At 35.4% G+C, this 14,187-nt stretch overlaps 1 protein-coding gene across 1 annotated transcript in view; it reads right to left on the bottom strand.

Moving 5' to 3' along the window:
- Positions 1–966: 966 nt before the first annotated feature.
- ITFG1 (integrin alpha FG-GAP repeat containing 1) overlaps positions 967–14,187 on the bottom strand; it is a 75,424-nt gene continuing 62,203 nt past the window's right edge. Inside the window, exons 15-18 of the mRNA XM_010201241.2 lie at positions 7,510–7,634; positions 6,562–6,644; positions 4,775–4,892; positions 967–1,378 (exon numbers count right to left, since the gene is read on the bottom strand). Of these exons, the coding sequence (XP_010199543.2) occupies positions 1,319–1,378; positions 4,775–4,892; positions 6,562–6,644; positions 7,510–7,634 (386 nt within the window). The 3' untranslated portion in view covers positions 967–1,318. The remainder of the gene's footprint in view (positions 1,379–4,774; positions 4,893–6,561; positions 6,645–7,509; positions 7,635–14,187) is intronic.

Raw genomic sequence — 14,187 nt, 5'->3', positions numbered from 1 at the left:
CATGGTAACAAATTGTTTGCCTGCGATTCAGGGTGGACATCACCAGTTGAGCTTTGTACCTGCTCTCTTGTTTCTTTTCCCATATTGACAAGCAAAGGCAGTATTACTGGACAGCAGGTTACCAGACAAGTGCTAGACCAGATGAGATACTACTGCAGAGGTGACTGCCCCCAAGACCACCACTGTGTACTTTTTTTGAGAAAATGTGTTCTAGTTTATTAAATGGTACTTATTAGGAATGCAGATTGCCAGATTTAAATGCACATTAATCATGTAAACTCGTATCACTATGGAGTAACTATTAAATAAAAGCATGGTTACCTTTAGAGACTCTTTCAGGATCCAAAGTACACTGAGCAATTGTAACATTGTCACCATGTAAGATACATAAGTTCAGCTCTTGTCTTATGTAATTATTACAGCCTTATGAATTTGGGTATAGTAGCGTACTATAGATAACATTACCTATTCTGAGTGTCCTCTCCTTCCACTCCAAAATGTTTCTTTAAACTTCTTTAGAAACAAACCCAATCAAAGCCCATCTTTCTTACTCGAAAAAGAACAGTTAGTTTCGTAATGATTTTAGGCCTTTCTAAAGTAAATATGGTTACAGTTTAATTATAAAAGCAGTTTATGTAATGCTACATTTTTATGCTTTGAATTTTTTAATGTGTTGTCTTCTCTCTAGAACTACCACACATAAATACTGCATCTATTCCATGATGAGCTACTGAACTAGCATTAATATTGCAGGTTTCTTTCAGTCCTCCAATTCCTAAATTCTTTAACTATCATACGTACAGACTTAAGCGAAGAAAAACACAGAATACATAGGTTGAGCACCATTTAGTACAATCAAAATAATCCAGGATTAAGTCATATGAGAAACTGCCCAAAATTTTCAGACATGTGGGTTATTTTGCAAGAATGTGTAAAAGACAAGACCAATTCAAGTGGTACAAAGTATTCTGCTCACCAAAATGCTAAACTTTATTTACACAGCTTTCTTTCTAGCAAATATTACTGAAGAATTCATGGTACGTAAACAATGGTACATGCAATTTGATCCCTTCACTAAGAAAAGTAAATTTACAGTTCTGTTAAATAAAGACCAAGTGCTATTATATACAGTCTGTTAACTGAAAGGCCTTAAGAGACATTCAGGTCTAATTTTAATACTTTCCAAATAAATACCAAATAATGCAACATTTACAAATAGCACACCAGCGGTATTTTCACGGTAATCATTTTACAAATCATCATTTAGTATTTCAATTAAGCAAATGAGTAGCAGCTCCTTCACAAATATTAAGGCATGTCACATAGCATCAAAATGGAACCGATGAGCCTCCTGTCGCTTCTCTCTGTCATCTGCTTTCTGAAAAATAATAATAAAACAACACTTTGTGGGATCTCGAGCAAAACTGCTACTGAAACGAGTTGTCAAATGTCAGAGAATGGTTGATTTTTTCCAAGTCACTCATTTGACAAAAGGCAAAAAGCTTGGTGAAAGCCCCAGCAATTAGCTTTTAAATGATGTCAGTTTGAAATAGCAATAATCTACCAAAATTGGCTTCTGCTGTTAATGCTCAGCTGTTTTAGTATTTATGACCCATTATTTTTTATTATTTCTAATAGTGCTTTTTTAAAAGGAGTATTTCAAAACCAAAGACTGTTTCCTAGTATGCATTTATTTAATCTGCATTATAAATGGGAGATGGAATTACTCTGGATTAACTATGTTACACTGAAAATGGGGTTCTTTAAAAAAATTTCTGTTAAATACAAATGTAGATAAAGACAGTGGTTCAACCAGTAATTAACAGCATCAGCATAGGCTAAAAGTGTTCTGCTTTTGTTTGTGTTATGAAAATGTGAGGTAGGATGCGTTTCCCTGCACATTTATGCAGAACACATTGGTCTGCTGAAAGAGTAGTTTGGGTGGATGCTTGGAAAAAAGCAGCATATTTAAATTGTACTTATAATGCATGTAATGTAAAAACACAGCCTCTCCCACAAGCTGCCTCTTGTGTTCTAAAGCAGTAACAGAGTATGAAAGCTCTTAGCAAAGGATTTTTGAACACAAAGGGTGAACTTTTCTACAAAACGGTGTTTTTGTCATGACAGACAGTTGTGTAAATCCCAGCATAAGAGAATTCAGCAAAACAGGTTTAAGTGCTTTTTAGCTTGCTTATACTTAACTTTTATTTTTATGATGAGCAAAAAGAAGAAAAATTGTTACAGTGTGCTGTTGTGTGGGCATTCAGATTGGTATCTCAGTTGATATACATGACAATTTTGGTAGAAATCAGTGCATGTGTTCTGCCCTGAAAGTTTGTCATCTGCCTTGGCTTGAGGCCAAAGCTTTCCTCTTCACACAATGTTTATGTATGATAGCAACTCCATTGGATTAACTATGGATTTCACTGTATTTTGTGGCAGCAGCAGAGCTGTCAGGGAAGTTTAAGATATATCAGTCTGGCTTTTTGACAGGGACTTTATCCATGTCAGTAGTATTTTGAATGTCAAAAGTGGGGTGGGAAGAAGGGAGTGGCAGAGTCTTCCCGGCACTGAAATGCTTGTCACATTCCACAAAATTTGATCATCTTGCTCAGAGAGCAATTTTCACTCCATTTCTTGTATGTTTCCTGAAAAAAATTACCACTTCAAACTTGACAGAAACTGATACTCTGATGAATCCATCAAAACTTCTGTAGCAGTATTATCATCCATGTGTCGTGTTCATATGACTAGCCTCAAGGCCACAAAGCAAGTTATGAAGAATCAGAATACAGAAACAGCAAGGTCCTTAGCTAATGCAGCAGACTGTATTTGTTGTAAGATGAGTAATGGTGCCAATTCTTTCTCAATTTCTCTTTCCTGTGATGTATCCAAACTAAAAACTAGTAACTGATATCTGAACGTATGGGATTTCTTTTAATTGGATGCAAAATTTCTAAGGAATGACAAAGCAATCTACTATGCCTAAATCCTAGTTATTTAAACAATGTAACATTTGTCTGTTAGACAAGTGTACAAGAACTATAGCAGGCAAAAGGCTCCTATTACTACTTATTTGCAGAGGTCAAAGAACACAGTTGATTTTAGCTGCTGAATAAAACACTGCAGCTTACAGACAGATGTATCCTCTGGGGGAAGAGATAAGTACCTGCCAGTACCTTTCCCCTTGCTTTCTTTGGTATAGGTACTCTAGAGGTCTGTAAGGGAAGATAGCATTTAGGCAGAGGAGTATTTTTATGAGAGGATTACTGAAAGAGCCAGTAAACCATGAACAAACTTAGAAACAAGGAACTTTAGAGTTTATCTCCCAGTCATGCCAGTGATGCACACACAATATAGCCTTGGTCAGATGCTTTTTTTGTTCTGTACCTCAGCCATTTCTTCTAAAAATTGGGAAGGTAAAAATCAATAGGAAGGCAAAGGAAATTGATAGGAATTAACAAATGTTTATATAGTAGTCTAAAACCACAATTTATCCAAATTATTTGTCCTATTTTGAGCAAGATGCAGTGGTTAGAAATGAGTTTATAATATAAACAATACATCTCTTCATTCACATATACCTAATGGGGTTTAAAATGGCTCAGAAAGCATTCACTCTGGGCTGAGCGCTGCTTTATGTCACAACACATGAATTATGAAATATATGAAGAATTGTTTTCAACATTGACATTAAATCTCCATTTCTGCAGATGGGATTATACACAATTAATCCTTTTTAAAGTCCAAGTATTTTTTCCTGCTACTAGTGTTGCTTAAGGTGTGTTGGAGACAGAGTTAAACTAAACCAGTGCATCATCCCAGCCAGCAGTTAGCAATGCCTTTCTTAGTACATTAGGACACGCTAGGGACAGTCATCATCAACTTTGTTTTTCTTTGCTTTGTGTGGTTTATTCCCTCTGTTACTATTATTTAGAGACTATATTTAACATTTTGAAGAGTGAAGATTGACAGACAAATAACATATAAACATGAAGCATGCGCAAAGTCTATCTGAATGTTTAACACGGTCATTTTATTTCCACAAGCACAAAATAGCAAACAGTTCTACCATGTCAAAATGTGCAGTAATCTTATTTGACAGCTAAGATTATGGTTTGGGTATGTAGTAGCATTTATTGGCAATCCTGCCAGTTGGGTATGATTGTGAGCTGAGCATAGTTAAGAAAAATGGGAACTCATTTCTTTTGTGACATGAAAGGCCCCTTTCAAAATGCTTCTTCAAATCAATGGATTTCTATACACTGCATGTATAATTCAGACACAGAGCAAAGTGGCCAATATGCAAACAATTGACTCCCTATACAGTCTTGAATGCTAATGTCAGTGGAATCAGCAAAGATGAAGAGACCTTTTCCTTATTTTTAGATTACCAGCAGAACTCAGAATAAGTAAACTGAGTTTATGTTCCATTTTCTAAAAGAGTACTCCTTAAAACTCTGAAAATAGAAAGCTTAGATACTAAACAGAAAATCTCATTTAGTTGGGAATAACAGCTTCACGGCAAAAGCTTATCCATGTTGCTCTTCATTTCCCTTTTTAACTGTCTTGGAACTTAAATAAAAACAATGCCAGTTTTTAAGCTTGCAGAAAATACTGAATTAATAAACACCTTTTGGGAATTAATGCAGTCTGTGTCAGAAATTATTCTGTAGAAAACTACTCAAAGACCCCCAATGTATGTGACTGTAAAGTATTAGGAAGTGTTAATAGTATAGAAAATATAGAAAAGAATCTAGTTAATTAAGCTTACCTTTTCTTGCCAGTGTAATATGCCAATTATTGCCAGGATGAAAACACAAACACCAATTAAGGCTATAGCTGTTAGCAGCACAATGTTACTTGGGGTCAGATACAGCTTGGCACTCCAGCTATAAAAAAGAAGAAAACCCAAGGAAACATTAATACCCTTCATTAGGAAGCAGAAAACAGATTTAACTTCTAAAGATGGAAAGAACCTGGTAGTGTAAGACAGGTAACAACTTGGTCTACAGAAACTAGTGGCTATAGTTAGAGACTGAAGCTTAATGGTGTTTACTTGGAAATACATGGCTTAATATAGCTATTTTCAGGTAATGCTGTGTCTAAATTCAATTTTCATTTAGCTTTCCAGGAATACTATGGGTATCCTCAGGGACTGATTTTTTCTTTGCAGTAGGAGATTTATCTCCCACCTTGCCCAGGACAAAGTAAAATCTGCAAGAATACCTTCCACAAAACTGTCTGGGGCTTGGGGGAGATGGAGAACCAGGGTGAAATAAGCCTGTAAGACAGCTTGTTTCCTCCTCATGAGAGGCTCCTCTTGGAAAGTCTCATGGGATCCATGGTTAGGCATCTCTCAGTTTGATGTTTATCCAGGGACAACTGCATTTTTAGGCAACATAACTAGTTGATTATGGCAGGAGAATGCTGGAGAGCAACAAAATTAAGCTCTTTTAAAGGCTTCTGGAAGACATCCCTTAAATGTTGTGAAGTCCCGAGGCTCAGTTAATACCCTTTCTGTACTGCAGGCTTCCTGTCATGGATGAGCTGTCAGCAGGAGGCTCCACCTTGAGGCAGCACTGAGGCCTCTCAGGAAACAACATATTTACATTAAAACAAATTCTAAATTTAAGAAATGTTTATTATGAAATCAGATTTCTTCTGGGGATTTTATCCTCTGTCTTTTCTAGTGTCCATAAACTTACTATACAGGAAAGCAACAAGAGTTTGAGGATAAGACACCAGGTTTTTTTTGGCATAAGACATACCTTTAAATACCTCGTGACTATAAGTAAATTTTCTTCATCTGGCAGATGTTATTCCTGTGGTTGTTAATTAGCAACTTAAGCAGCACATCACTTCTCAACTGTTATTTGTCCTATAGTAAAATTAACTGCTGAAACTGATGTCAGAATAATTTCTGCATGATAAATGCAACTGACCTCCCTAGTAGATCAAGCGGCAAAAAGCAGCTGGAGTATGTGACTAATGTTTTCTCTAATAGCGAAGAGAGAAACATGCTCTCTTTCTGGTATAAACATTTTAATTGCAAAGTGAATGTAGTGTTTAAGCTCTTGTGTAACCAACCCATTCACCTTTACTTAAAGAAAAACATTCCTATCTGTGGTGACAGATACTGTGTTCAGAAGGGCCGAACTAAAGCTTTTATATGCAACTTGAGAAAAATTACATGTTTGGTGAAACAAAAATGCTTGCTTCAATCATTACCAGGCTTGCAATTTGTCAAACAGAATGTTGATAAATCTAGCAAATATGTTATTATTTACAGGAGTTGAACTGGTAATACATTTTGATTATTTGTATGAGCTGGTAATAGATTTTGATTGTTTAGAGGCACTAGCTAAGAATCTGTGTACATTCTTGAGAAGTGTGCTGCCTATTCACAGAGGCAACTACATCTGTAGAACTGACCTCCCGACATTTGCTCTTAAATTTACTTTCAATACAAGTGACTATTTTTAAACCTACACATAATGTCTAATTTAAATTCTGTATTAATGTAATTTTGTGAAGTTCAAATCAAAATGATGAAGTTACCTTCGAGGAACATTATGAGGATAAGGGATGACTATAAGCTGGGAGTTTGGTATGATAGCTGTCCATTCTTGTTTTCTTATGGACTGGAAGAAAAACAAAGGCTATATCAATTCCTAAAAAACCAACACACCTAAAAGTAAAGAAATTCTCTACTGAAACATAAAAAAGGGAGAAATTAAAAAAAAAGTAGCCTTTAAAAAAAGTTTAACTATAAGTGATTATTCCTTTATGTTTGTATAGACCTTTATTCTGAAAGCTCCAAAGCACTCTTAAAAAAACAAAGTAAAAAGCAAAATAACTATTGCTGACATGAAACACAGCATCTGCTTAAAAAGTACAAAGCAACAACATAATAGGGAAAGAAGAAAAGAACCAGTTCTACAAAGGAAGCAGGCAAAGCAATTACCCAAATCAGAATTTGCCCAATACGCTAATTTGAATACCTCACTTTTAAAGTAGTACCATCAGATCTTTACAGACTGAAAATGGTCAAGACCCTACTTTTATGTTTCATCTGATGATTAGATAATCATGGTGACTTCCACCTCCTATCATAATGATCGTGGTTTTATCACTGATGCAGAAAGGATTATGTGAGTTTACAGGCCAGACAGACCAACCCCAGGAAAGTCTTACAGCTGAGACCATTATAATTGGACCATCAGATCTAATACACATTTACCACGTATACAAGCACTATGGACCTTTGCTTCTGTTTATAAGCAACTTCAGGCATCTTTTGGACTTAGTCTTAGCTTCAGAGCTTATACACACCCCAAAAAGCAGGCATACAAGGTTCTTCTTGGCAAACTTTTCTGTATTCAAACTTGCTTCTTTGATATTCTTGCTTCTGAAAAAAACCTGTTTTCCTAGCAGTATTTCCATCCAAACTGTATTAGCAAGGTAAGACCATAAATATTAACATGACAATCTTAGATCTCAACTAACCTTTTCTCCTAAAGGACGAGGAATGCCAACATACAGATGGTCGAGGAAATTAGCACTGCGTCCCAAGCCTAACACGTTGTATGGCAACTGGAGAGCAAAATGTGCTGACTGGCTAAGCTGTCCAGCTGAAATAAAATTGGAGAATAAGCTCAAGTAGATATTTTGGAAAAAAAACCAAACCAAACCAAAGCCAAACCCATCAACTTTCTACAAAAATACACATTTTAAGAGTCAGTAATAAAAGTGTTAAAAAATTTTTAACCTACCACACGATGATTTACTTCTTAAAGGCTCAATCCCACATTTCCAAGCTACTTGTGGGCACTCACTTGAAGAATTGCTTAAATGCTTTAGATTCCTAGATGAGATGATTCTGTTAAGCACTATTTCTATGTTAGACCAAACCTCTTACTATTTGTAGAGAAGTTGAGAAGAAATCGGCTATCCACATTTATTTTGACGTTAGTAGTGCCAAGTCTTTTGCCCCCTTGATTTACAAGCTCAGACTCAACATGTGAAGGTTCACTTTAGTTCTTATTAGTGTTAATCCAGTAACTACTGTTTTTTCTTGTGTCACAAAATTAGCTAAGCAAATTCTCATTAACAAATTCTCAAAGACTAAATTGATTTAATGAAAACAGGATTATAGTGGTTAAGTTAGGCCCTAGTTAGAGCATTTAATTATAAGTAATTAAAGGAGGGACTGTAGGGGAAAAACATTCTTTGTTTCCTGAAAAGGCAGTAGGGAAACGGACAACTGTTGCAGCTATCAACAGGTTCACTAAAAACCTGTTACCAAAATATCCCCTTATCCCATGTAAATAAAAGTCTTGTAATCTTTTACATTCTGGCAAACTGATTCAGATCCCACGTAGATTCTTTGTTCATTCTCTAGAAAGCCTCTTAGTGATCTGATTACACAGCAGGAATGACAGGAGCACCTCATAAGTGCTGCAGTAAATTTAGCCCTTCATTAGATTAGTAGAAATGAGTTCAAGGGATACTTGACCACAAATAGGTTTACATGATCAACAGAAACAGTTTTTCACACAGATTCGGTATTTTTTTAAGCATCAGATTTTTCTCTGCTTTGACACTTGACAGATTATGCTTGAAATTGGAAATGATACATTAAGTGACAGAACAGAACGTGAATTAAAGGAACATTAATTAACATTTTTAAATGAATTTACAGCCAACTCCTTTCTTCTTCTCCGCATTTTCTTCCAAGGCTCGATTCTGAAAGTTAATATTTTGTTTCAGACAGCTATCTGTTGGCCATACTAGCTGCACTGAATCTTGCACAGCTGCAGTGAACAGAGAGAGGAAGGAAACTCCCACACATTAAAAACCATACCTTCTTTGGCAAAGACAAACATCCTTTTGAAAAATAATCCAGAAACAAACTCTTATTCTTGCCTCTGGCTGCTGGAGATTGCCTGCTAAGTGCCAGCATGCATTCTCCACTTTACAGCAGCACTTACACCAAGGGACTACCAAGACACGAAACTTACTTTCAGGAGCAGCTCTTCAGCTTTTGTATCCTCTTATGGGGGACAAACTACTTTGATACTGGATGATGATAATTTTGAACCCCTGTGCAATACAATGTTTACTTTGTGGCTCTGTTTTTCTGAACCTCCCCACCCGCTACCAGTTTTTTAGGAATATGCTTGCCATATGCTGTCAGGCGTATCTCAAAACAGTCCTGTTAGAGGCAAGATAAATGTCAACTGAATACACTTCGATGATATCTGAATAATCAGCTTGATGCAGTTACCTCTTTATTAGGCTAAAATGTTATTAGCAAAAAGAAACAGTAAAGACTTCCTAAAAAATTAAGCATGTTTTAGATTTACTTTCTCCCCATGCAGAACCATGTAATGAGTAAGGATACAAGGACATATTTAAATAGGATTTGTACATTCAATCCTCTGTTGTAAGGGCAAGGTATACTGCATACATTGTTCAGTGAATTCCTATATTACGAAATCTGTGTCAGAAAGCATTAGCTGAGCAGCTTTTCTGTTTAAGCATGGAGATTTTTACACTTGAGTTCAGGTAACAGTGCAGGACTTGAGTCACTGACTTGCCGTACATGATCTTGGCTAAACTGCTTAATCTCTAGGTCTCAATTTCCAGGTACAAAATTTGAGTACTTCTCAAATTAGAGTAAGCACATAATATCTGAAAATACTGGCTACCAACAGAACAGTGGCAAAAAGAAAAGATTTCTTAAATTTGACTTAGTTGTAAAAACGAGTAAGGTGTAACTCGATCATGCTACAACATAATAAAGAACTGCATTTAAAAAATTGCTTCACTAATGCTGAATCCTGAAGACTTCTGAAAGAACAGGGTGCTACTGTAACATTTAACATTGGAAAGCTTTTAGAATGACTTTTGAGTGAAATATTTAGGACTATAGGGAGACTGCAACTGAGATAATATTTTTTTTCTTTCATCATACAAATGAAATGAATGTCAACTAAATTAAAGGAAACAAGAAAATGTCATACACTGAGCGCAGTCAGCCTTAAAGAGGTTAGGGAATCATATACTGCAGCCAGAATCCTTTAAAAGCATTGAATAATTTCATAGCTACTAACACTGGTTCTTATTCCTACTAAGATAAGGATAATGAAATCTTATGCTTCATGATGTAAATAGGTCATTTATAAAGGTCAGAAAGGAATGTTTTCTTCTAAACAGCAGTTAGAAAATGTGCACATACCTTGTTTTCCAATTTGCCTTTAGAATTAGCATATATTAGCTAAGCAGGATTATAGCAGATAGAAGGTTTTCGTTTAAAGGAGATGACAAATATGAGCTCTTTGAGACTATTTCTCGCTTTACTCCCCCTATATCTATCATAAATTGTGTAAGAGTTGATGCTTACTCAAGTGTTCCATTTAGAATTGCAAACAAGCAAGGAAGAATGACAAGTATTCATATGAGAAAAGTAAAAACCCTGAACAAAGATTAAAAATAAAAGAGAAATTACAGAAAATATTGTCAACGGTTTGTGGCCATATTTGAAGTTCTCTGTCGATGGAAAAATTAATTTATTTAAGAAATTATTTCAAATAAATTTAAATGGCAACTGTACCTATTTGCCCACTTGTGAAACTATTGTAAACAGTTTTTTACCGTTCAAGGGAAAATTGAAAATATCATTCCCTCCTAGGAAGGAAGGTGGGATTTATTTCTTGCAGTAAAATTGCTTTTTAAGTTTTTGTAAGTCTATGATGATCTTTTGAGGTCCCTCCCAACTCTTCACAGGGAAGATGAAGAAAGTGGCTGTTGCTTCACAGTTTGTTTTGCTTCATCGATAGAAATGTTACTATAAACAAGAATTAAGAAAGCTTCTTCTGTCCATGTTGTATGTTACTACTTTTAATACTACTTTATAGACTATTCAACACTATATCTTTTGCCTTATGCTTCTTGTTTCACTAAAGTTATTGGAAGCACACAGATATCACAGCCTATGGTACTGGTGTACGTGTTGGTGTTTGTGTTCATATTTTTGTTTCAAAGCGTAAGTCACTAAGTTTATTGCTTCAAAAACCCTGGGCAGAGTAAAAAAAATAAACATTTAAAGACATGGTTTTTAGTGTCAGAGAATTTCATCCCATCAGAGACAATTTTTTAAAGAAATCTCTAATCATCTCAAACCTTAACAATTCCACAGTTTGATATGCAGAAATAACTCTGAACATCTCTGAATCAATCTCCTTATTTTTGAAGCCTGGCATATAAAATGTGAAACAATACATATCATTGACCTTTTGAAAGTCTTGTCTGAAAAACAGAATGATGTGTCCTCTATGACACATACAGTACTTGGTCTTTTATATCTGAATTAAGCCATTTCTCTTCTGTTCCCTTTAAACTCATGTAAAGTTGCTGAAAGCTTAAGAGTAGTTCACTCTTCCTTGGCTTAAACTGTAATGTCCTAACAGCTTATTTCAGGCAGCATAAATGCTCAAATGAAGCCAATTTAACTTTATGAAGGGAAGGTGATTGCATTTACATGTAGAAGCAATGCTTTCTCTTGTTTCTTTAAACTGAACTGATAACGTGCGATACTGGATTTATGAACCGTCTAGTTGCACCTACATAAATAGATTCACAATACTGATACCGTTCAGCCAGTTTTAATAATCTTATTTTGTGGAATAATAGAGCAGAACACACAAGATTGCTACACAGAGTTGAAAGTCTAATGGAAATTCCAATTTCAAACTTATGGTCTCTTGAAGTTCCATTCTCTTAATTTATTTTTAACACTTTTCTTGACAAAATATCATTTGCATTCAAGTATCCATTAAAGCCATTTAGATTAATTCAAACCACAGAAATATTTAGGCTTTCAAAAGTTCCCCAAATTAAATATACTACAGGACTAAATGCTAAATGTATTTTCATAAATATATGAAAAAAGGTTATGTAATAATCTCTTCCAGTTGTTATATTTTCCTTAATTTGCAAAATGATGGATTTATCAGAAGCTTTAATACATTCACTAAAGCAGTGACTGAAGACATCTGTGAAATGTGAATCAGCTTGTTGAAAGTGACCCAGAATCTAAGAGAGTTAGAAGATGTAACAAGGAGTTGTTTTGTTTTAGACCGACATTTTTTTGTACCCCTTGACTCAGTAGGCAGCTTTCCTGGTAAAAAACCTAGCTCCTTGTGTATAATAAGGTCTGAGATACAGCCTGTAGTCTCAGACTTCCATCTAAAATCCTCTGTACTATCATCTGCCTCAATATTGAGGTCAACAAATGAATGACTGCTTATTTTTAGATTATATACACATATGCATCCTAGAAAAACTGAAAATTCTTCCCCAAAAGTGCACGCAGAAGCTCCATGAATGGCTGCATAGCTGTGAACAACACACATGCACCAGCTGAAATAAGACAAAAACCAGTTCAAGGGCTGCGAAAAATTCCACACTGAAGGGGCATCACTTAAGCTGCATAGGTGAAACACTACAGTGACATTTACTTTACAGTGATTATCAGTATTGTGCTACATCTTCTGAAGCTGACAACTCCTTATTTTATAGGAAAATATGCCAGAATCACTTACTGCAAAAGAGAGGGAAAATATAAGCGATAGTAATGAAACATCTGTATAATATATGTAAGAACTTACATGGCAGCTTTCAGAAACAAATAAAAAAGTCCAACTCCATACTTGAAAGTTTAGAAAGCTGGAGAATTTGATTTCCTTGGCTGTAGTTGAAAGCTTTACTTTAGTTCCCTTATTAGAGCCTGTGGATTTGTAGGCCACTGGCTGGAAAAAAAGGCCTTTCAGGCCTTCTTTCTTAATTTTTCTAAGGGCTGAGGATGCCTCCCTCTTCTGACTTAGCTGTTTGCCTCTTTTCATTAGTCCACACAATAGAAAAGTCTAGATTAATGCAATACACAACTTCACCTCTGAACTTTTCCTGCAATGCTTTTTTTTCTGGAGGTCCATAAATAACTCAAGTGAATTGAAGGTACACCTTTGCAACTTAGATATCCATTACTTGAAATGTTGCTAACACTTGGATACTTCTGAAAACCTCAAGTTCAAATCTAATACATTTCTATGAGATTCATTAAGAATCACTTTACACCTAGAAAGTATTTAGAAAAACAACAAAAGAATAAAATTATCATATTGCTAATATACCAACCCTCTGCACGGGGGAAAGCAGTCTAATTTGTCAGGCCTACATATTTGAAGTTTGGTAATACTCCATGCAACATCACAAGTTCAAATAAAGTTTTCTAAACAAAAAGAATTCTATAGAAAAACATACTATCAGAGTACTCCCACCTAAAGCAACCAGAAAAATCTCTCGTAATAGAATCCAGATATCCCATTATTAAATTACTCCAGCCTGTCCCATGAATACATTCTTCTTTCTATATAGTGGAATTCTACATAATGAATCCTGCAATGACAAATGGCAACTCAAATTAAGCTTATGCTGTTTGATACATATTGCAATGTTTATATTTTAAATTCAGTACTATAATCGACTACTGATAGACATTTGTGTTCACCTCACAATCTGATTTAGTTAAACAGCATGAGAACTCAAAGCAATAGGGAAGAGTAAGCAGATTTCAAGAAACCAGAAGGGCGTGACTTAACGGCATGTGAAAGGTCATTCTGCCATGGAAGGTTTAAAATGAAACATAGCAAAACCAACAAAGTGAAAGAGGTCTGAAATGAGAATTGCACAAGCTATCAAATCCAGGCAGTTTCAGCCATACTGATGCTTAAGAAAATTATGACTTGATCCATCTGAGCAATTCAGTGAATATATTAATATGATAATATTAAGACTATGTATGGATATTGATCTTCGAGTAAACCTTAAACACTTACTGTTCTGTTGTTCCAGGTCTACAGGAGTCACACTTTGGTAGACACAAACTGCAACTATGACTCTATTTCAAATTTTAATTCTATCAGCATATTTTAAGAGACAAAAGTAATGTGTCTGTAATACATAAGCTGAAATACAGAAGATATTTTCCCATTTTAAATGGAAGTGAAAACATGAAACAATACATCAACCTGAAGCTTCAGCCAGGTTGGGCCTGGCTTGCACAATCACCAGGCTGGGCATGGCTTGCACAATCACCAGGCTTCCTCTGGTGCATACAAGACA

The sequence above is a fragment of the Colius striatus genome, chromosome 14 (assembly GCF_028858725.1).
Source record: "Colius striatus isolate bColStr4 chromosome 14, bColStr4.1.hap1, whole genome shotgun sequence".
Taxonomy (NCBI): domain Eukaryota; kingdom Metazoa; phylum Chordata; class Aves; order Coliiformes; family Coliidae; genus Colius; species Colius striatus.
The sequence above is the reverse complement of the archived record's forward strand: the minus strand, read 5'-3'. Positions and strand labels throughout refer to the sequence as shown.